At 40.8% G+C, this 22,843-nt stretch overlaps 1 protein-coding gene across 2 annotated transcripts in view; it reads left to right on the top strand.

The window, feature by feature from the left end:
• Positions 1-16,964, top strand: part of LOC126284952 (alpha-tocopherol transfer protein-like) — a 126,895-nt gene extending 109,931 nt beyond the window's left edge. For both annotated transcript variants that reach the window (XM_049984227.1, XM_049984226.1), the window contains 3 exons: positions 1,569-1,679; positions 8,569-8,671; positions 16,131-16,964. In XM_049984227.1, coding sequence (XP_049840184.1) covers positions 1,569-1,679; positions 8,569-8,671; positions 16,131-16,282 — 366 coding nt within the window. In that variant the 3' untranslated portion in view covers positions 16,283-16,964. The remainder of the gene's footprint in view (positions 1-1,568; positions 1,680-8,568; positions 8,672-16,130) is intronic.
• Positions 16,965-22,843: the final 5,879 nt, after the last annotated feature.

Raw genomic sequence — 22,843 nt, 5'->3', positions numbered from 1 at the left:
ATCCAGCGACCTTGCTGGCTACGGTAGGATTTGGCAAGAAACGAAGACAATCAGTACAGTCTCTCATGGTTTGCCTAAAATGGCAGCAAGACGAGGCGAAGAATAAAGAAATGGCACCCCAGACCATCACTCCTGGCTCTCAGCCACATGACGAATTACTGTCAGGTTGGTATCCAACCACTGTCTGGGTCGTCTCAAGACACTTCTTCTCTGGCCATCAGAACTCATTTCGACGCTGGATTTATCATCTACTCCACTTAATGGGATTCCAGCTCGAAGACGTGTCTGGAGAAGCCCCAGATAGTGGTGGGATACCAACCTGACTATCGCCCGTCATACGGCCCAACATAGAGGTGGCAGACTTTTCTTTTCATAGCAGGTCCCCTTTGGTTGCCATCCGCAGCCCGTCGTTTTATTGCCCTCCATGGCAAGCCATCCTAGGCTTACTTTTCAGCAAGATGATGCTCACTCGTACAGGATGAGAATATCTTGGCCGGTCGCGATGGTCTAGCTGTTCTAGGCGCTCAATCCGGAACCGCGCTACTGCTACGGTCGCAGGTTCGAATCCTGCCTCGGGCATGGATGTGTGTGATGTCCTGTCTGGTGGTCATAAGTAGTGATTAATAGTTAAGTGTATATTTATAACATCTACAGATCTGTACAACGAATAACCATCATTTACGCATTGCAAGAGAACATGATTACATCATTAAATAGGATCGACACTTTCGTAATTCCTTTGGTGTACACTTTAGTAAGTCTTCGATAAATAGCGTTGGATCTGAGGTGCTCCACTTGTTGAAATCGAGTCATCTCTGAGCACAACAGTCAGCGAACACTTCAGTTGCCAATTTCACGATCGTAGGTCGCTACGCCCAATACGTGAATTAGTCTGTAGCAGGAAATGATCGAGATAATTCAATCTTCTGCTACTTCCTGAACGCAGAGCGAATGGCTGGCTGGCTACTAGGAAAGAGTTACGCATATTGTTTACTTTCTGAGTGATACTCCTATTTTATGCATTATAAGTTACCGTAGACCAAATGCATGAGATAACTTAATTTCACTGAGAAGGGAGAGAAGGCTATATAAACAAGACATTTTTCTACACCTTAGGGAAATATATTCCTTGATGAAAACTGGTAACAAGTTAAATGAAGGTGTTGCACGGGGACTCGGAACCAAATACCTGCGTTCATGTATTACTAACTTCTCCAGGATCACCTAAAAGTTTCATCTCGTACTTCTTTCGCACTACATCTATCAAGTTTCCCAGTTCGTTCCCAAGACTCTAATGATAGATGTTGTTATACAGTATAGTAGAAGGTGCTTCACCCAACACTTAAGCAAAACCTCAATAATACTGAAGTCTCCAATCAAACTAAAATTTACGGATTTTCTTTCCTAATTCCTTACCTGTGCATGGAACAAAATTAATGTTTGTAGTATTATTGAGAGTTCCCTAATTTTGCGATGAAGTGGATTCGTGCTTCAATACAAGTAGAATATCCGCTTGTATGTACCTTCCCTTACATTTCTCTTTATTGATTTCTTTTTATTGCTTTCAGGAAGCGTACCCAGTGAAGCTGAAGGAGGTACACGTGATTAACGTACACCCGCTGGTGGACACCATCATCAATTTCGCCAAGCCCTTCCTAAAGGAGAAGATTAGAAACAGGGTGAGTAGGTAGATTCTTCCAGTGCTAGATTTTCATTCCTTCCCAGTCAAAATCGACAGTGATCTATGGAACAGGAACAATTAATCTGTTACACTAGACGGGGTAACAAAACTGGTGGATAACATTTCGATTCCATTTTGAAATAAAACATCCAACAGAAATTAAAAATGTGAGTACCATATTGTCATGTTAGTACATTAAATACAGGGTGATCCCGAGCTAGTTGATACATTTAAGATGTTTATAGAGTATGAAACTAAAACAGAAAGCCGGCCGCGGTGGTCTCGCGGTTCTAGGCGCGCAGTCCGGAACCGTGCGACTGCTACGGTCGCAGGTTCGAATCCTGCCTCGGGCATGGATGTGTGTGATGTTCTTAGGTTTGTTAGGTTTAAGTAGTTCTAAGTTCTAGGGGACTAATAACCACAGCAGTTGATTCCCATAGTGCTCAGAGCCCTTTGAACCATTTTTTTTTTTTTTTTGAAAACAGAAAGCAAGGCGAAGTAGTGTATAAATACTCTGAAATATGCCGTTTATTATCCATAGCTCCGAACCTTATTTCTTGAAAATTATATCAGAAAGATGACCTCCATTTAAATCAACGCACTGTTGTAAGCGCTTCCGTTTTTCACATCCCACTAGGTGAATTTCGGGCTGGTCCCCATGTCCCGCCTCAGTTTCACAACTCGTAGACATTTGCAGACGTCGCACTGTTTCATGGCTTACACTAGACGCAGACAGCTGGGGTCACTAGTTCCGTACGGGGTGGCGACAGGAAGGGCATCCGGCCACACTCTGACACTAACATTGCAAAATCCATACTAACAGGGCCGACCCCTCGTTGCTGTGGGGCAAAGGCCCTCGGAAATGATGATGACGTTGTAAGCGCTTCTGGATGTTGTCGTACAAGTGCCCCCATAGGTTGCTGTGAACTGTCTCAACTTCATAAGAAATGGCTTGCTTGAATTCTTGAATGCTCGAAACACGTCTCCGGAACAAACGCTCCTTTAAGAATCTCCATTGCAAATTTTTGGACAGTAACATCGGGTGATCGAAGAGGTAAACGGTGACTCCGTAACGAGAGTGATAGCGATTGCGAACATTCCACGAATAGCGGTCATGTTGTTTCACGCAGTGTGGGCTGTTGCACAATATTTCTGAAAGTAAAGTGCCTTCTGATCAGTGCTAAGCCAAAGTAAGCTAGAGTGAACAAAGTTTCTCAACAAGGAGACATTATGTTCCGAAGTAACAATCACTACTTTTCCATCTTATTCTTGAAAAAATATGGGCCTACAGTCAAAAAAGCACTGAATCCATACCAACTGTCTCTTGGAGAGAGTGTAAGGACTTTTCATGCATAGCTTTAGGATTCACTGAAGAGCAAAACCGCGTGTTCCGTTTCTTGACAAGACCCCAAATACGGACACGGGCTTCGTCGGATATGAACAAATTATTCAAGAAAGCATTGTTTTTCACTTAGTACAGTGATCATGGCAGTGCAGAAAGTAACTCGTGTTTCCTTGAGTCTGGAATTACGTTTGTGAGCAATTTTGCAGCCTGTAAGGATGAAAATTGATTTCCTAAGCATTTATCATTAACGTCGTCAATTCATTCATAAAATGCGAGACTGCTGGGGCACCGAGAGTTGAGGACTACATTTTCTTCCCTCACTCTCTGCTCTTGGAGCACTGTCTTCAAATCTCTTCAGCTAAGCCGAAATGGCGATGAACTGAAGTAACACGATGTAGTACGCTCCAACGCCTCCGTTACTAGTGGCATATGAAATGGTATTCTTTCCTTTAGTTTACGCCTCTCTGTCACCCAATGCAACCTGCTACACAGTAGCAATGTGCAAGGCAGGACGGTGTCAGGCGGGTCTGCGTCACCCTGTACTAACATGCGGTTCAATACTTTTATCCTGTTCATCAACAACCGGAGCAATTTGCTGTTACACAACACTGATGTCTTTATCTATCCAGAGCACAGAAATTTGTTGGTAGGCTGCAGTTTTATGCTCCAAGCCTCGTGTCCTCTATCGACATACTGTAGAGATCACCGCAGTTAACTCACCTTGCAGTTTACCTGTGGTTCGCTCTCGTTTTCTGTGGCGACTCCACCCAGTTTCCAACCCGTAGGTGCATTTTCGCAACTACTGCTAAGTCATGGCAGAGGAGGTACGGGCCAATAGGTTGTTTCCAAACGGAGAGATTAGATGGATCCACGTGCAGACGCAACAGAGACGTGTGTGTGTGAAGGTGTGTGAAATCGCAACAGAGATGTAGGAAGGAGTTATCATCTGTAGACGTACTGATGACCTCAACGTGAATGGAGTTGATGGTTTCATTAGTGTATCAACACGGACCGCCAAACGTATTTGCGAAGAACGGTGTGCCCCTGGCAGCCGTGTTACACAGCACAACAACAGTGCGAATAAACAGATCCTAAGAGACAGCGACCGCAGGCGAGTGTCACCTCTCGTCAACAGCAATCTGCTTGAAACGCGGCAAGACTTTTTCAAAATAAACGTCGTCCGTCATGTGGCGTAAAATTCCCAGTTTATTTGCTGTAGGCCAATTTCGAGTTTACAGTCATTAAGAACCAACATTCACAACCTCTGTGCAACATATAGCAACAGATCTGACGAACAAATATAACATTCCACATGTAGAACAACTTCTAAACATTAATGGGACATAGCTGACCAAAGATGGGGCACTCAATCACTCTTTCTCTTGCTATCCATTTTTTCAATATTGGCAACAAGAGAGTAACTGACATCTGTTTGTTCATTTAGTAGCTATTCAAAATGATTCTTGTTTATTTACGTTTCTGACCACTGTTACAGCATCTCTGACAGTAATGCTAGACAATGGAACAATAACTCGAGACCTAGGTCGCGTAACGAAATATAAAAAATAACCAGTGAAAGAGTGCAAGAAAAAGTTCTTTTTTGTATTCATATTCCCTTCTCTTTTTGTGAAATACAGTTAACAGAGGACAGCGACTAAGGTTTTGGTAAAGTCAGTACATACTGCTGTGTATACACTGTTTCAGACACAGCACACTCGAGCCGCTTTCTTGTCTCTCAGCTCGCTGCTGTCACAGACCCCCACATTAAGCAACGCAGAGTGCTACTGTAGTGGTATTCTGCTGTAATTACGGAGTGCTGCGAATAGCAGAGGAGACGGGGAGGGTCTGCTATTAATACGGGACGCAGTGACAGGATACACCTCGTCACAATACGTCTGAACAACCAGTCCCATCTCTTCCGTCTCGCTAAGACCGAGCTGATATGGGAGTTTACTCAGAACAATGGAAAACTGTTTTACCAGCATCGTCGTCTACTCTGCTGCATGATGGTGAATTATGTGTCTTGCCCATTTTCATCCTGGATTCAGGAGGTCGCACTTAACCAGTTGGTGAAACTTACGTTAACAGTAACGTGACCAAAAGTAAGATACTTCAGTCAAAGCAGGCATCAACCGAATCGCCCAAATCGCCAAACCAGTGTTAGTAGAAGCTACAGTAATCATTTAAAATAATTTGTTCAAGAATGGGACAGTCGTTTAGTAAGAGAGGTGGTGAATATGGCGAAAACGAAAGAGTAACTGATGTATCTTTCTAAATCTTACGGTTGCAACATGCATCATTATTGAAGAAACACTCAAGATAACGTAACACTTTTGTTTCTTGGTTAATTATGTAGAGTACGGCTATTCATGTGATTCATGATCCCATCATTTTAGAAAACCAATACTAAATAATATTAGCAGTTCATCATTAAATGGTCTAACATTTTTCATGGGATGGATGACATTTCAGTATCCACGCACTTTGTATGTGTGGCATAATAATCTGATTTTACTGATGATTTCACTTTTCTTAGTCAATAGTTTCGTTCACTGTGGTACGTCGTTAAATATTGTTATAATTTGCAAAAAAGTTTTTTTTTTAATTTTAAGCATTCATTCCAGGTACTTTGTCTATATTTAGTATTCTACATAAACTTATGTAACTTGAACTGAGTTGCTATCTGTCTGATGAAATTTACCAACAGCAACAATTTACGAAAGGTTTCTCACTGGGATTATTTATTATTTATTAACCATATGATCAAATGTATTCTTGATTGAATCTAATGTAATGTTTCTTCAACTTTTCTATCAGTGCCAGCTTAGCTTTCTTGCAAGACTAAAGGGAATTCGTTTAGAGTAACTATAATAGGACTTCTAATTCGTAGTCACTGTGTACCTGAACAAGAGGGTTTTAACTGATTTTTCGATGAACTCTAGCAAAACAACTATCGAAATACGTAGATAACGAGCACAAATCTAGCTATGTGAGTTTTTCCGTTAGTAGTCAGAGTTACACAAACAATTTTGTTCCTAGGTGGTTGACAGCACAATTCACAGAAAGACGTAGCTTGGATTAGCACTCCACTATTAGTTGTGAAGCCCCTTTGGTAACCGCTGAAGCAGTTGATCTTTTTAAAGTTCCTCTATAATTTCTATAAGTCGAAATCTGTGCTCATTAAATAAATTTCACTGTCTGTTGGAATCAAAAGGGCCTAACGTTTCTATATTTTACAATCCTATAGGAGTTTAAGGATAGTTTTTCACTTGGTTTTGTTTTTGTTCTGCTGAAATTTGGAAGCCAGGATGTCTAAATGACCAAGATGATTTCAGCAGAGTGCGTATAATGTTGTGCTAAGTCTACTTATCGTCTATCATGGAACAAGGAACTCTTGTCTACAGTTGTCATCAGGTAAGAGTTTGCGACATACACAACGTAATTCTCCGCGTCGCATGGTGGTCAACATCGACAGGGTGTAGATACAGGATACGTACATAAAATGCTTTAGATTGACACCACTATTTGATAAACAGATAAAGAGATCGGCCAAAATTCCTTCAGAGCTCAAGAAAGTCATTTGACAGGAAGATTGCGGTTTAACGTCCCGTCGACATCGAGGTCATTAGAGGCGGAGCACAAGCTCGGAATGTTTCAAATATTTCAAAGGTAGGAAAGGAAATCGGCCATTCCCTTTCGAAAGAACCATCCCATCGTTTGTATGGAGTGATTTACGGAAATCACACGAAATGTAAATCTGGTTGACCGGAAGCAGGTCTGAACCATCGTCCTCCCGACTGCGATGCAAATGTGCTAACCATTGCACCGCCTCGATCGGTGCAACGGCTGATGTCCATAACAACTTGTAAGCTTGCTGTAAAAATTTATATATAAATGCAAATACTGAATATTCTTCTTTTCAAAACTTTTTCGTCGTGTAACGTGTGCTTTATATATCAGATTCCATTGCTGAGCAGTTCTGACTGTTCGTGGACCCTTTGTTGCGCATGTGAACAGTGTCGAAAAACAAAACTTTAAACTTTATAAAATACTGAATTTCAAACAATAAAAACCTAATTAAATGCAAAAAGTAACTAATTGTGCACTGAGTGAGAATTTTGTAGCTGAAACTCAATCCTGAAATACATTATGAAAATTGTATGTCATGAAGTGCAATTTCTGACTTGAAAAGTCCACAAAAGTAAAATCCTGCTCTATTCAGAAGAAAAATAACTTTTTGAGATTACCTACACTGTTCGCTGTAAATTAATATACTTGCTTAGAACGACACCTAATAATTCTGACTACTAACATTTTCCTAATAAGAATGCAATGGGAGATCTGCGCTGAAATAAAAGTAAGTTGCCTCATCTTCAGCATGCTGTTTTGTGTCTGTTGTACTGACATTCTCAAAAGTGAATAGAAATCAGCAGATGCAGCAGCTAAATGAAAATTAAACTACTCATTACAATATTTTCTTCTTGTGTGATAAATGTGTGGCTTCGTGTCGCATACTTTAAAGAAAGCCGTTGTTGAAAAATTAAACTTTGTTTCAAAAGGACTGGACAGCATAAGAAGACGCTAAGAATTACAGAATTCTCTCAATACAACAATTACAGACATTCCTACCAGTTGCGATACATGTGACCGAATGAAAACAAAGAGATTAAATTAACACTAGACATGAATGTTGTTTGTTGTCTGAGGGACACTAGTTTCCTTCACTCAATAATTATGTCAAACAAACATTGCGTTCTTGTGCGTGCAATGCTTACCTCGAAAAATTCATCCCAAAAATCTTTTCTATCCGTAGAATCAATACGTTTACAAACAAGTTTTCAACTCCGTGATAAAATATTCGAGATTATATCTCTCAGATTCGCAAATATCACCTTTCCTTCTCTAAAATCTCAACTGCTCGCTACTACGCCTCAAATAAAAATGCCCCAACGCTGCACAACTGACTTTTCGGAGCACACCACAGATTGCATTCAACACAGAGTCAAGGATCTTATTCACTATTCGCTCAGAGCTCTCAAAGATCTTTGTCCCAGTACAGTAAATCTGAGCTACGTAGAAGGGCAGAAGACAGATGAAACACTTACAACAAGTGAATTTTTTACAATGGCATGAAAACACCGCTTAAGGTGCATGCGTGTTAAGTAGATATCCCGCATTAACTACTTACTGCTGATAGACCGCAGTCTACATGCAGACTTTTCATCCTCATTGAAGGAAAAAATGATTTGTGTAAAACTTTGTTTTTCTCGATATCGTATTTCACTATTAGAGAATATTAAATAGGTATGATGTCTCCACAAACGTACGAACAAACTATAGGATCCCTGATACGCAGAACCATTGATGCATGTCGTTTCAAAGACGGAGAAACAAGCTATTAAGCAGGTGGTCATAATGCTTTGGCTCATCAGTGAATGTACGATTTGAATGTCATTGTATTTATTGGCGTCGTGTTTGGAACACAGTGGAATTAGGCTGTTGGGAGGTTCCTGTTGGCTAATGTTGTGTGGTGTGTCGGCAGATCTTCGTGCACACTTCGCTGGACACGCTGTACAACTACGTGCCCAAGGAGATGCTGCCTGCAGAGTACGGCGGAGACGCGGGACCCATTGACGTCATCCACCGTGAGTACTGGTTTTCACTAAAAGTACAGAAAAGCAACACAACAGATGTGACGTATAGGATACATTACATGGTACTTAACATGGAAATACAGTTCCAGAAAATGAAAAATATTTGAAACGTTGGGTGGATGTGTCGCTTTGGTTAACCATTTGTAATGCATAGCTAATTATCACAAACAACAACATGGCATTCACGGTTATGGGTTGTTCTCTTAATGATGTGACTATCAAGGGCACAATAAGTGAATAATATATCTGTTAATCTCTTCTCAGTGGCTACAGATTTAGATCACGAGGATGACTACCAAGACCACCATATGTAGAAAGTAGGTCGGGAGATGTATCTTTTCACACAGTGTTCGGAATTCTTTTGCTAATTAAGATAGCGGGTGCAAAAAAAAAAAAAAAAAAAAAAGAACCAAACAATAAGGTAAGAGCACGACAGGGGACGTCGAAAGTCGAAACGAAGTTTCAAAGCCGGCCGGAGTGGCCGTGCAGTTCTAGGCGCTACAGTCTGGAGCCGAGCGACCGGTACGGTCGCATGTTCGAATCCTGCCTCGGGCATGGATGTGTGTGATGTCCTTAGGTTAGTTAGGTTTAATAGGTTCTATGTTCTAGGCCACTGATGACCTCAGAAGTTAAGTCGCATAGTGCTCAGAGCCATTTGAACCATTTGAAGTTTCAAAATAATCATAAATCGCAACTTAACCGCCGGAGTAGCTAGCGCCACAAAACGACAGCCAACCAATAACGAACGCGCGGAATGTGTTCATTTAATCCAGTCTACGCCGGCTAATACTTATTATGCTAAAGAAAGTTGTTAGTAGTTACATTAGCTGAAGATAACGGTTTCGGCTGGTAAGTGAAAGGTGGGAAAACGTACAGTTCCCATTCACAGGTGATCGCACGCGAATTTTCCATCATGTTTACAGTGTGAAGCTTGATTATAAAATGAGCCACAGTAAAAGTACCTTAATGCCATAAATTTCTTGCGCTAATAAGCTGCCCTGCAGGGGCAGAACTATAGTGAAATAGTGTATATGTGGTACTGTAAGGCGCAATGATATTAATAATGGCTTCTAAAAGCCACATGTTCGAATTTTTGGTAATGTATAGCGAACATGAATGATCTGACAAGTATATCAGCTTAGTCGGAGAAAACCGCACTGCCAGATCCACCCAAACACGTTCGTTTACCGAACGAATCTTCGTATGCTCGGCGTGGGTTAGCTGTCGTTTTATGACCGTTTCCCGACTTACGCTTGTTTAAAAAAAAATTTCTCGGTTAGATGCCCATTCCCCTGCAAGGAAGTTTTTATCAGTTTTTTTCCACGCTGCATTCGTCTACGAGGCGAGTCCTGAGTCCTCCGCAATCCTGTAGGAAGAAACCATCGCGTACAGCATCGGTATCATCAAAATTATCGCGAATATAATATCTCTATGACTGCGTAATCAAAGTTCCACGTGGAAAGATCTGGATGTCTGTTCGTGTACCACCCACTCAGAAGCCACGTTCCGTTATGTTCCGTTCATTTTCCGTCCTATGTGAATCAATCTATAATCGGTCGGAGAAGGAGCCAATAGAAAGACATTGGAAACAAATATTTTCTGAGATTTAGAAAATACAGATAAAGATGTCCGCTAACCTTACTTCTTTGGTCCTTTTTTGCTTCATTATGTATTCGTTGTTGTAATGGTCCGTTTGTTTCTGTATTCTCTGAGCTATGTGAGATAGCGTTCACAACCACTCTGTATTTGCGACCCAATTTTCAGTAATAATTTTCATCGCCCTCCTTCCACCGCCACCGTCTTTTTTTCTGCCCCAAATTATCCCCCAAAGGTCTATCAATTGCCGAAGGAGAAATCTTCATAGACTTCATGGCATCTGATGAAATCAAAATACAGTCCAGTAAGAAACCGATATTTGAATTTGGTCTAGGCTGGATGATGAGATTTCTGCACCGAAAACGAGCATTTCGTGTACTATTTGAATTGTCAACATCCTGTTTGCGAAATCGGATTTTTGGCATTGGCTGCTTTGAAGACAAAATATAGATCTCAGTTAAACATAGAAAAAGAACTCAGAATCTCTTTTGTTAATATTAGTCGAAAAATGTTGCCCCGCAATCCATGTCCAAGGGATTCTCTAGTAATTATTATACTTGTTTTCAGTTTAGTATTGAAAGATTACTTATTAATAGCATTGCGCAGTACTGACGCAGTATTATTTATAAGTGCAATATATCAGTGTAAAGGTGAATTTTAATTTTTTATTATGTCAGAAAGTGTTTTGCTTTGCTTTCCTATTATTAAATTAATCAATTTTTTCATTCATTTTTTTTTTTTCTTTCCTGTGAACTCGCGCCCTCCATTTAGTGTTATCATACCACCTATCGGGGCGTGCCCCACAGACTTAGAATCACTGGTGCATGGTAATGTATTTACGTGATGGCTTAGGTATTTTGACGTAAGTTGTTCTCCTTTTGTTTCCACTGTTTTTACACTCGTTATCAAAAACACTGTCGTTTGTGTATTTCGCATTTTCTGAATTTTTCTGCGATCCTTCTATGACCGATGAAAAGCCGATTTATTCAGAACGTGAATGGGACAGAACAGAACGGAAGTTTAATTCAGCGTTTAATCGTGGTGTGTTCACACCAGACGGAACGCCAAGACAACGTCACTTCAGCCTAACGGTGAAACTGAGGTTCTGAGAAGCCATTCGTGACACAAAATGTCCGAATAATATTGGAGAAATAAGTAATTAGCAATGCTGAAATTTATTAATGGCAAGAGAAAGCTCCATAGCTTACAAAGTTTGTATGGTAAGCTGCTGAGAAGTGAAACGATAGGAAAAGTGTCGTACAAACAGTTCAGAAAACCGATATTCACTTCCTAGAGAAAACATATTTAGAGATATATAAACACATCAAACAATATTTATAAGGCAATACAACCATATTTTTAACCTTCTCTTTTGTTTTTATTTTCCTCCCATGTACTAAGTAACGTCAAAAACAACAGTATGTTTCTCCTTCAATAGAGCTGACCCCTTCATTGTCAAGAAGAGTTTGCTGTTGTTATTGTTATTGTTGTTTTTGTTGTTGCAGTCTTCAGTCTGAACATCGGTTGATCCACATTAGGCTATCATGTGCATGTTTCCTCATCTCGTAATTACTACTGAAAGCTACATTTATTTGAACATCATTATTGTATTCGAGCCTTTGTTTCCCTCTGCAATTTTTACTCTCTATACTCCCTCCACTGTTAAAACGGCGTTTGCTTGACGCCTCAGGATGTGTCCTGTCAACCGATTCCATGTTTTAGTCACATTATGCCATCGATTTCTTTTTGTCCAATTTGATTCTGTACTTCATTAGTTATCATCCTTCACATTATTCTCCAAAATCACATTTAAAAATCCTCTATATCTTAATGATGGCATCCTTCCGTGTGGCCTCGACCAGGGATACGTGTGGGTTGACTATTTTACCTGCGGAATATTTTACGCAAGAGGACGTCATCATCATGAAGACGTACAGCAGAATTTCATGATGTTGGGAAAAGCTACGGGCTCCTTTCGGGAGTTCGCTGCACCAACATAGCCAGTCACATTGGCTAAATGTTACAGTTAATCACACAGACTGTTGCCCTACAACTATTGAAAAGGCTGCTGCCGCTTTTCGGAAACCGCGCGTTTGTCTGGCCTCTCCACAGACATCCATCCGCTGTGTTTTCTTCCACAGAACGGCTGTCTGTACCGATGAAGTAATAAATCCGCCGCACCTCAGCAAAGTCATGTTAATGTCATGTTATTGTGGCCAATGTTATTAATTAAAAACTAATTCGCCAGTTTATGATTTTAAGTGGCAGTGTAGGATTCTTCTTTGTGTATTTATTGAAAATGTGAATCATTTTTCCCTTTGAGGTGTCTGTCCTCTTTTGTCGAAAAACCCCTAGAAAAAAAGTCAAATTCATCATGGGACTTTCGGCATCTATTACGAAAAGAAAGGTGACAATAAAATAAACACAAAGAAAACACTAATTTTTTAAGGAAGAGACTTTCATATGTTTTGTCATACAATTTGTCTAAATTAAAAAATAATATACGAGGGTTGTCCAGAAAGTAACTTCCAATCGGTTTCGAAATGGAAACCACAGTGAAAACCAGAAACGTTTTATTTGCAACAGTTATGTACACACTCCACCTACTTCTCTATACAGTCGCCCCTCCAACTTCGAGTTTTGTCACAGTGTTGTATCAACTTTCCAATATCGTCGTTATAGACAGCAGCCACCTGTGCTTTCGGCCAGTTATCTGCACTGATCTGCAGCTCGTTGTCTGTGGAAACATTGTGAGCAGAGATGAGACTCAGGGGGAGCCAATTACGGGCTGTATTGTGGGTAATCAAATACTTCTCATCGCAAACGCTGCAAGAGCGTCTTCATTGCCCCTGCAGTGTGCGGCCGAGAATTGGCATGCAGAAGGAACTGCCTGACAGTTGTGTTATGTGGGCTGCATGCCACAGGCGAAATCTCTAACCAGGCCCTCATACATGGCGGGAGACGCTATTCCCTACGCATCTTCACGTGCTCACTGTTCACTCAAAACTGAAAAGAGGCGACGTGACACGATCGACGGGCATACTAGAGACACTGACCAAAACATCTGTGCAAAGCTTTACCGGATTTTCCCAGTGGTTTCCATATCGCGACCGATCAGAACTTACTTTCTGGACATCGCTAGTAGATTAGAGAAAAATTCCATGTGCCTTTGATGTTCCATATTATGAACAGGGAAAGATGTGCGTCAAATGTTTCTTTGATCTGTTTTATTTTTTACAGTGTCGGTCGATGTCACTTTGTAGCAAAAATCCTCAAACTTTATTCAAACATGCAACAGTACTCCATTCCGATACCAGGAGGGCCAGCATAGTCCACAGTTACAATGACTACTTTGACTGGTGCGAAGTGCGCACGCTGTGTGTTTTGGTTTCATGAAACTAACTCTGCAGCAACTGTTCGACGTAAATTTCGCACCGAATGTGCTAAATATCTCCACGCAAGCCTAGAATTTACCCTTGGCACAAAAACTTTGTTGAGACGATTTGCTCACTGCGGGAAGATAAATCATCAAGTTGCTTGCCTGTTGATAATTATGTCGAACAGGTTAGGGAGAGCTTTGCCCCTAGTCCACAGAAATCAACGCGATGTGCGTCTCGTGAGACTGGCATTCGACAAAAGACTCTTTCACACGTACTGCGTAGACGTTTGCATTTGAAAGCATACCTATTCACAATGGCACACCACATTAGTGATGCAGATAGGGTTGGTCTTAGGAAATTCTGTGCGGGAATGTTGGATCGGACAGAGGGTGACGAGATTCCTGAACAGAACAATCTTCAGCGATGGGCCAACACTTCATATCAGTGCCATGGTGAAAACCCACAACTGCAGAATATGGGTAAGCGAAAATCCACATGCAACCCTGGAACATGTTCGTGACAGCCCTTAGCAAATTGAATGTGTACGACTCTTTCTTCTTCATGGAGAAAACTGTCTCTGGTATTGCGTATATGGGTATACCTGAAAACTTTTTTTGATTCTACAGATCGATGACGATGACCTATATGGCGTGCTTTACTACTGGCAAGACAGTGCACCACTTCAGTTTCTGACGGAAGCTCAAGGTTTGCTCGGTAATCGCTTCCCAGATCAGTGGACTGGCCGTGAAGGGCCAGTCGCTTGGCCACCTAGCTCCCTAGACTTTACTCCATTGGATTTCTTTCTTTGGAGTTTCGTTAGAGACTGTGTATAAGTTTTTCCCCTACCAAACAATTCAGCCGTCCTGAAAAATAGAATCTACGCTGCCGTTGCACAAGTGACGCCCGATTTGCTGCAACGAGTATGGGATAAAATTGAATACCGGTGAGATGTTCGTCGCATCACAAATGGCAGTCACACTGAACTCAATAAATTTCTATATCATTCCAAAGTTGTATAGTTCTTTCTTCCGCGCCTTATGTTATTATAGGGTGTACATAAAGTCCTGGAACACTTTCAATTATTCATTGCACAAGAACTAAACATTGTACAGATGCAATACATATTGCGTTTTGAAGAGAAACTCTGAAAGTTTTTTTTTTTTTTACGAACATTTTGAGTTCACAGGATGCACGACGCACCGATTTCTCTAGACTACTTATGAAGGTCTCTCGTACGCGCTCCACATACACTTCACTCACACTGTAACGTCCGCTTCTCTTTGCCGGGCTTAAGCAATTCGTCGCAACAAATTTGTTGTGCCAGTAGAAAATAGCCTTTCTTGTTGGTGGCTTTATACCGTACTTGGTTCTAAACATCCATTGAACAGCTGTAACACACTTGTTTTTGTCAAACTCCAACACACAGAAAGCTCGCTCCCCACCTGAACTCGCCATGTTTTGCGACTAGCTCTGAGTAGCGGCAAATTACCAAACTACGCTGTGGGGGTATGTATGAAAAAAAAAATCTTTCAGGGTTTCTCTTCAAAATGACATATGTATGTTATGTGTACAATGTTTGGTTCTTGTGTAATAAAACATTGAAAGTGTTCCCGGACTTAAAGTACACCCCGTATTAAAAGAGTATAGACCAAGAGAAAGCAGAGAAGTAGCCATTTACGCTGCAATTTCATATTTATCTTATTTTTGCTAAAGAAATGAGAGAATTCCACAATTTCTTCACGAATCTAATTATATGCGCATAATATTTAAGTCTTACGCGTCTTTTAATAGTTATTAGTAGCCGTTAATGAAATATTCCAGTTTTCTCTTAAATCATTAATTATTTCTCAATTAGCTTGAGTAATTCCAAGAACCTAGATTCTTTCCTTTTATTTATTTATTTATTTATTTGCTAACCTAGATATCAAGATGGTCGCTTTGATATCCCATTTGTCCATTTCGACACTTCGTTTGGCTATGAACATTCGACAAAAACCCACCGTAAATTGGATTACTTATGATGTTAGAGGCGACATCACTGTTTCCCACCAGCATCAACGTAACAACTTCCATCCCCAGAAACGGTGCCGATGACGTCCCATCCCATTCCGTCGACAAACGCTGCCACTTCAAATGTATTGTGAATTTTTTTCGCTTTCCTCTCCGTTCTGTCAGCCGGCCGCTGTGGCCGGGCGGTTCTAGGCGCTACAGTCTGGAACCGCGGGTCTGCTACGGTCGCAGGTTCGAATCCTGCCTCGGGCATGGATGTGTGTGATGTCCTTAGGTTAGGTTAGGTTTAAGTAGTCCTTATTTATAGGGGACTGACGACCTCAGATGTTAAGACCCATAGTGCTCAGAGCCATTTGAACCATTTTTCCGTCTTCCAATGTGAATCCATCTTAGGTGTCTCCAGGTTCGTAACGTAGAGAGGACAGTGACCTAAGCCACTGAATGTGTTTTTCTTCTGCCCGCAGAGGCCTGGGTAAAGAAGATGGAATCGTACACTCCGTGGTTCAAGGAGCAGGAGAAGATGATCGCCGACGAGTCGAAGCGCCCCGGCCGGCCCAAGACCCACGACGACCTCTTCGGCGTCGACGGCTCCTTCCGGAAGCTTACCATCGACTGAGCAGCCGCCGCCACAAAATGGCCGCCACCGAGCTCTCCACGCGTGGACGAGCGCGCAAAGGACTTTCTCACCGCCCAGAAACAAAAATAATATTTTTTAAAATTTATAATACTTCAACTCTAATAGGCAATCATAAGAACTATGTTCAGGATATACTTCGAACGCGAATCTGACGAACTGCACCTGTAGACAACTGTAAAGAGGTAACGTAATTCTTCCTGCGTCATCTTACCGAAAATTTGGCCGAATGCAATGGCAACGTTCAGCAGCTGTGCCACTCATCGCTTGAATTTGCTATAGAAGTTGTAATTATCACTGATAGTTCCTTTCCGGTCGCACTATAAGACAGCCACTTCCTGTTGGATGCCCAGCCCATCTTGGGAGTTCCTACGCATAACGAAAGCCCTCTGCCGGAAAACTCACTTCAGTCTGTGCGCGACAACTTTCACGTGTTGCTCGTTCTATATCCACTGCGGTAGTGGAAAGTTGTCTGCGGTGACAAAACCGGATTCTGTCCGTGACATTCCACTTTCACTACCGAAAGCAACCGATTGGAAATACCCAAAACGGTATATGCCTTTCGCGCAATTGGTTCGAGAGCATCAGTTGATTCTGTGTAACAACGAGTGATTGCAGTGTTCAGTAATCGTTAGCAAATTACTAATTACGTACCGTATGCCGCGTCATAAAACGATGCAACACTTCCCTGTGACATATCAGATCCCAAGTTAGCATTTTCCTCGGCTTTATCGCACATTTACTTCCGATATGTTTTCCCTTAAGAAGTTTACGGGAAACATCTGCATGGAGACCAGTTGCAGGAGCCAGTAGCATTTAAGTCACAGTAGTATATCTAACGAAAGACAGCGCAAATAATTACACAGCTTTCGGCGCGTTACTGGTTTTTCGTTACCATATCGAGAACTGGTATTTCTCCGTTAAGTAACACATATGTTGTGGAAACCAAATCGCGTAAAATAAAAAGAATCTTTACTGGCGACTGGCTATGGCATCCAAAGGGAAGACCGCTAATGTACTATTAAAATATCACTGCTGAGGCGGAAGTTTGTCACCTCCGATTCAGAGGTCTTTCACCGTAAACTAGGAATAAATACTGTACAAACAAGAGTTCTGGCACAGACCTGGTGAATCGTTTTCAGGTCGCAAAAACCTAGAAGTTGCTTCGCATAGCTACTAGAGAGTTCTAGGACATATGAATGTTTAAAGACTAAAGAGAGTGAAGGTGCACGAATACCAGATTTGGAACTGAGATAACGAAAAATAAACTGTGATAGAAAATGGAAGGGACCCTCAAAAACCAAGTGCATTACCACATTAGCGTGTGATTATCCACTGAAGCAGTAAGTATAACTGCTCCATCGCCGTTACTTGGTCAATGAGGAGATTCAACATTGGGATCTAAACGTCAGTGGGAAGTGTTTTATCTAGTTAATGCGCAGTTTAACCACCAAGAAGTAGTCATTACTGATGCTCATTTGCACTTATGAATTACTGTCCTTGCTTTAATGACCCATACAGGTGTAAACACAAAAATAATTGAGGGTAAAAAGTGGCGCATGCCTGATATTGCCAAAGCATGAGCTATAATGAACAAACACACCGATGAATGTTAAGTAACAGTGTTGCCTACCTAAGCTCACCTCAACGTCAGTTGTTCAGAAGAATATTGTGTTTTCTATTATTAGTAGAACAATATTTTAATCAAAATATAGTATTTGCGCGCTAGTAATGCTTTGAGATCTGTGGAGAGCGAACTGCCGGTTTTGATTTGATAAGCATTGAAGTGCCTCATGTAACTGATCTCTGCAGATTGCTACCCTTACCAGCTGGTGTATGTCTAAAGCATCTGCCTTGTGAGGCGTTACATACACAGAATTCACTTTAAAAGACAGGTTGTGATTATTAGCTAGCCGACTCTGTGATGACGCCTTGCACTGAGATTTTCCTGTCTATCGCACGCACAACACGTCTTTTCACGTTGCACACATCTTCATAAGCAGCAAAGAACAGCTTTCTGAGTAGAGGCATCACGAGAGAGCTCTTTACAGAGGCTTTCTGGCCTTTCTATGTCAGTCGGTTGTTCTGTATTATCCTCTGCTATTTTAATTATTCCATTTGTTCATGAAACTGTATCATTGTATGTTCTGCATTTATGTTATCATTTTTATACGTGTTACATGTAACTGAATTATATAAAATAAATAATAACTGCCAAAAAAGTTAGCGTGTTTGGTTACTGGGAGAAAGACTTACTTTCAGTCATTACTAACAGAACCACACGACTGGAATGACAAAAAATTTCGTAGTGTAGTTGTATCTCTACTCATTTGCAGGGTGTGTGCTTACCTTTCCTTTTTGATTTTCCTGTTAAATAATTACCAATGTTTAGCAACCAAAATTCGTTCCTTTTTGACTCAAGCATTTTCACTTGCTCACATCCAGTACCTGTTTTCTTCAGAAATGGGTATTCTAATTATAAGTAAATATGTACACAACTGTGTCATTAGTATAGCTATTACAGTAACAAAAACGGGTTTGCCTTATAGACTATTCAGCTGTGTAATATATGCTGGCTGGGCCTTTATCAGCGAGTGGACATTTTAGACCGTTATGAATTCTATAGAGGGTGTTTCCCCCATCTACTAGATATTCTTCATAATCACTTGACAACAGATATAGCAGTCAAAACAAATTACATTACAAATCTTAAATCCAAAAGACGCCAAAACATTTAAAACGGCTTTCACAGATGCGTTGGTGAAGGTAAAAAAATTTAGTTTCCAGTTCACCAGTATAAAATACAATGAGAGGTACCCATCCTAGTTTATGGATTTATTATTTATGAAGCAGAGAAAATCTACGACATGCGTGACTGTCAGGCTTCTTCCTTTGAGTCAGGCCAAACAGCAGATATTGTGGACTGAAGCCTCATTGAACAATCCAACAATATACGATTTCGTCCCAGATTGATAAATGGACATTTTCTACCACTTAAAACAACCTTATTCGTAATAATTTTCAGGTGTAAAATCGTTCATAATCCATGTTATCTTATGGATTCGTCCCTTTTCTCTTCAAAGACCACCTGGGTGACGAAAAGACGAATTTACCCACCTTCGATACAGTTACGTCATGTATCACATAATGGTAGCCAATAAGGATAAGCAATACATCAGTTTGTTCACTTTTGAAGTTGTAGTGATAATACTTAGGAAAAGAAAGGAAAGAATCCCGTGGCACTGTGGGCTGTGATACGACAGAGAGTAGATTCAGCTGACTAATGGAAAAGGCCAACTTTCATCAAGATATGTGAAAGTTGTGTTTAAACTGTACCTGTTGAAGTTAAGTGATTGTAACGAGAGTTTGCACAGAGTGTGTTGTATAAGCTACGACCAAAAAGTTTCAGTTAGAAGGCCGTTCAGTCCGGAATCGGTATGCCAATCAGGCAAAATCGCCATGAGCATCGAGGCAATCATCCCAATGACGCACCAGGTTGAAGATAGCCGTTTAGTGAAACACTGTGTGCTGCTTTGTGAATACGTCCGTAACAGCCTCTAGCACATCTCCGTCCGACAGGAATCATTGACCCTTCAAGGCCTTCTTTAAGGGACAGGAGGTGTGATATTCGCATTGGGAGAGATCAGCACAATAGGCCGGCTGCTGGAGTATACGCCACTTGCGCTTCCCAGTTATGGCTGAACTCCCAGATTGTGCTGAATCGCGACCAGTGCGAAACTTGGTGCACCATTCTACAATGGTGGTTTTCGACAAACATGCTGCACCATACACATTCATCACTCTTCGATGGATGCCTACCGGTGTTAGTCCTTGCTAATAACGTCACCATAGTTCACGTTTCCGTATTCACCACAGACACGTCGGAAAGAAACGAATGCCGCCCTAATCCCTTGCCTATATGCTGGTGCTTATATGCCCGTATCGGAGTCGCGCTATAGTGCATACATGCTGTAGCAACGCCCTCAAACGGAAACTTTTTGATCGCTCCTCAAATAATGACGAGGACCGGAGAGAATCGAACCTGTTGCTAGCATAGATTATAAATCTACTCCTCTCGAATAGCACAAAGGAAGCCACCAAACTCTACATCCCAGTCTGACGAGTGTCACAAGTTTTGATTTCATGAGGTAACGCATAGAGATTTGGGAATTAGTGCAGGACATTGGCGCAGACTCTGCTGATCGGGAACTTTGCACCACCACCTCTTCTACACTTGCTGGCCAAACACTAGTGGTGAAATTTTTACATCACCAGGATTTGAGCCGGCCAAGTGCTACTTCACTGACGCGGACAATGTGTATAGAAGAATTTCTGTAAAAAATGTAAATAGCATAATAAAACTGAAGGGATAGGACCTTAAAAGTAGCTTTCCCCAACAATGAAGGAGCTGTGGGTAGTATCTAACGAAGAAAAACAGAAACGAAACATTGTGGATGGAAGTGAATCTTTTCATTTAACAGAACATGTAATTCGATACTTTTCCTTCACAGATGAAGTCAGTTAAAAGAACTGAAACTTCAGTCAAAATTGAATAGTTCGGATTTGTGAAAGGAAATCTGTCCGTCTAGGTAACAAGAGAGAGAAGCAGTTTATGATACAGCATTATGCGCCTAACTTGTGTTACATTTTAATGCACTCGGTTTTTCTTCACTGGACTACATCCCTCGATGCCAAGTACAAATTCTATAACTGTTTGCATGACCGTGAAAAATATTGGAGCTTAATTCCACTGGACATCAGAACAATAGGTCTTTTTCAGGTGTGAGTTCCCTTGTTTTCTGGCTAACATACACATCTATATTTACATTTTGTTTGTATAGCGTGACGTATAGTTTTCAGCACATATTAGGACAGATATATGCGAGACGCATTTCAAACACACGTGCCAGGTAAACAACAGTGGGTCGGGTACATCTGACAACGTGAAAGCTCAGTTGATTCCACATCTCGTCCACGTATACAATTAAAACAAAAACCACAAAAACATTGAAAAATTTACATATTTTGCATGCAGATGGAACGCAAACGACTGTTCTACTTCTGTGGTGATTGAAACCCACAGAACAAAATAAGTATTGCATCAATGCGCAATCTATAACATCCCCAGATTAAAGCTAGCAAGGTCTGGAATACACTACAGAGCAGACTGTCACAACGTCCCAGATTTTTGGGCTGAGGGGGAGGGAGAAGGGAGAGGAGATGTGTGTGTGAGGGACATCACTTTCGAATAAAACGCAGCCACCCTGCAGGTTGTGACACCGTTATCAATTTAATTTAACATGATTCTAATGGTCGAGTCGCTCGATCTGTTAGCTCTTTTGCGTACAGCATACAACTTCATGGAATTAAAGTGCTTTTACGGTGACACTGGATTTTCGTTGCGTGCTGCTGGTGCCAAATTGTTATCGATGGTCGTAGCCAATAGGGTGATTAGTATGTAGTAACCAATGAGAATCACCCGATCTTAAAAATTTGGCTCTCACAAATAGTTGGCTGTTTGTTTTTTGTAGAATATCACAATTTCCGAGATTGTGGTTAGGCTAAAATTTATAGTCTTCCTTGTCACAAATACGTAGCTGCTATTTCCTAGTATATCACGATTTATCAGGTTTTGTTAGCCACGAACTTAATAGCACAGCTTAAATTTCTGCAAGTGAAACAAAATATCACCAAATTAATTTCTTACGAGTGAATCAAAATATCAGCTAATTTCATTTACAAAGCAAACGAAATTACAAACGAGAATTGTATTGGCTACCTACTTCCGAGTCAAGATTCGTCGCGTTTAACTTCTATTATTCATTGCGCCAACCATTACCAACAGCAGCATGTGACTTTTAAATGCACATTTAAAATTCATTGCAGCCGTTTTGAAAATTATAAGATCTTACAGCTGTAACTAAAATATGAAACCTACTAAGACAATGTCCTCGGAAATTAAATCCATAGAATCGGTTCTCTACGTTTCTCATTGAAATGATGTGAGGCAGTGAACAAGTCTTTGTCAACGAAAATAACGGTATTATATAGTCAATAAACATTAATCAGTTCTCTACAGAACTCGATGATATCACTCACACTTTAATATTATTGTCAAGTTAGACAGCCATATAAACTTCTTTGTTCGTTTGTCTAGTTATACGTATTTGTCGTAAGGGTGAGGTTTTTGTTATTTTTTGGTGTGCTAGCGATGTTATGGGATGGAATTTCCTTGGTACTGTCCAAAGCATTTGCTTTGAGTCACAATAGAAAATTTTATACTTTTTGAAATCTTGTATTAAATGAGATAACTCTAGCTTGCCTGTGTTGAGAATATTCCATTTCTAGAGTGAAGGATATAAAAAGTCTAAAACATAGCTCACCCAAAGACTTTTATTTTTTTTCCTTTTTATTGGATTCTAGAACACAAAAATTTTGGCCATCCCAAATAAATGTGCTGATACACCTGACAAGGTAACATTTTTTCTTCCTCATAAATACTGTTTAGGGCATCGATTCATATGTTTTCAGATCAAAATCGTT

The sequence above is a fragment of the Schistocerca gregaria genome, chromosome 8 (genome assembly GCF_023897955.1).
Source record: "Schistocerca gregaria isolate iqSchGreg1 chromosome 8, iqSchGreg1.2, whole genome shotgun sequence".
Lineage (NCBI taxonomy): Eukaryota > Metazoa > Arthropoda > Insecta > Orthoptera > Acrididae > Schistocerca > Schistocerca gregaria.
The sequence above is the reverse complement of the archived record's forward strand: the minus strand, read 5'-3'. Positions and strand labels throughout refer to the sequence as shown.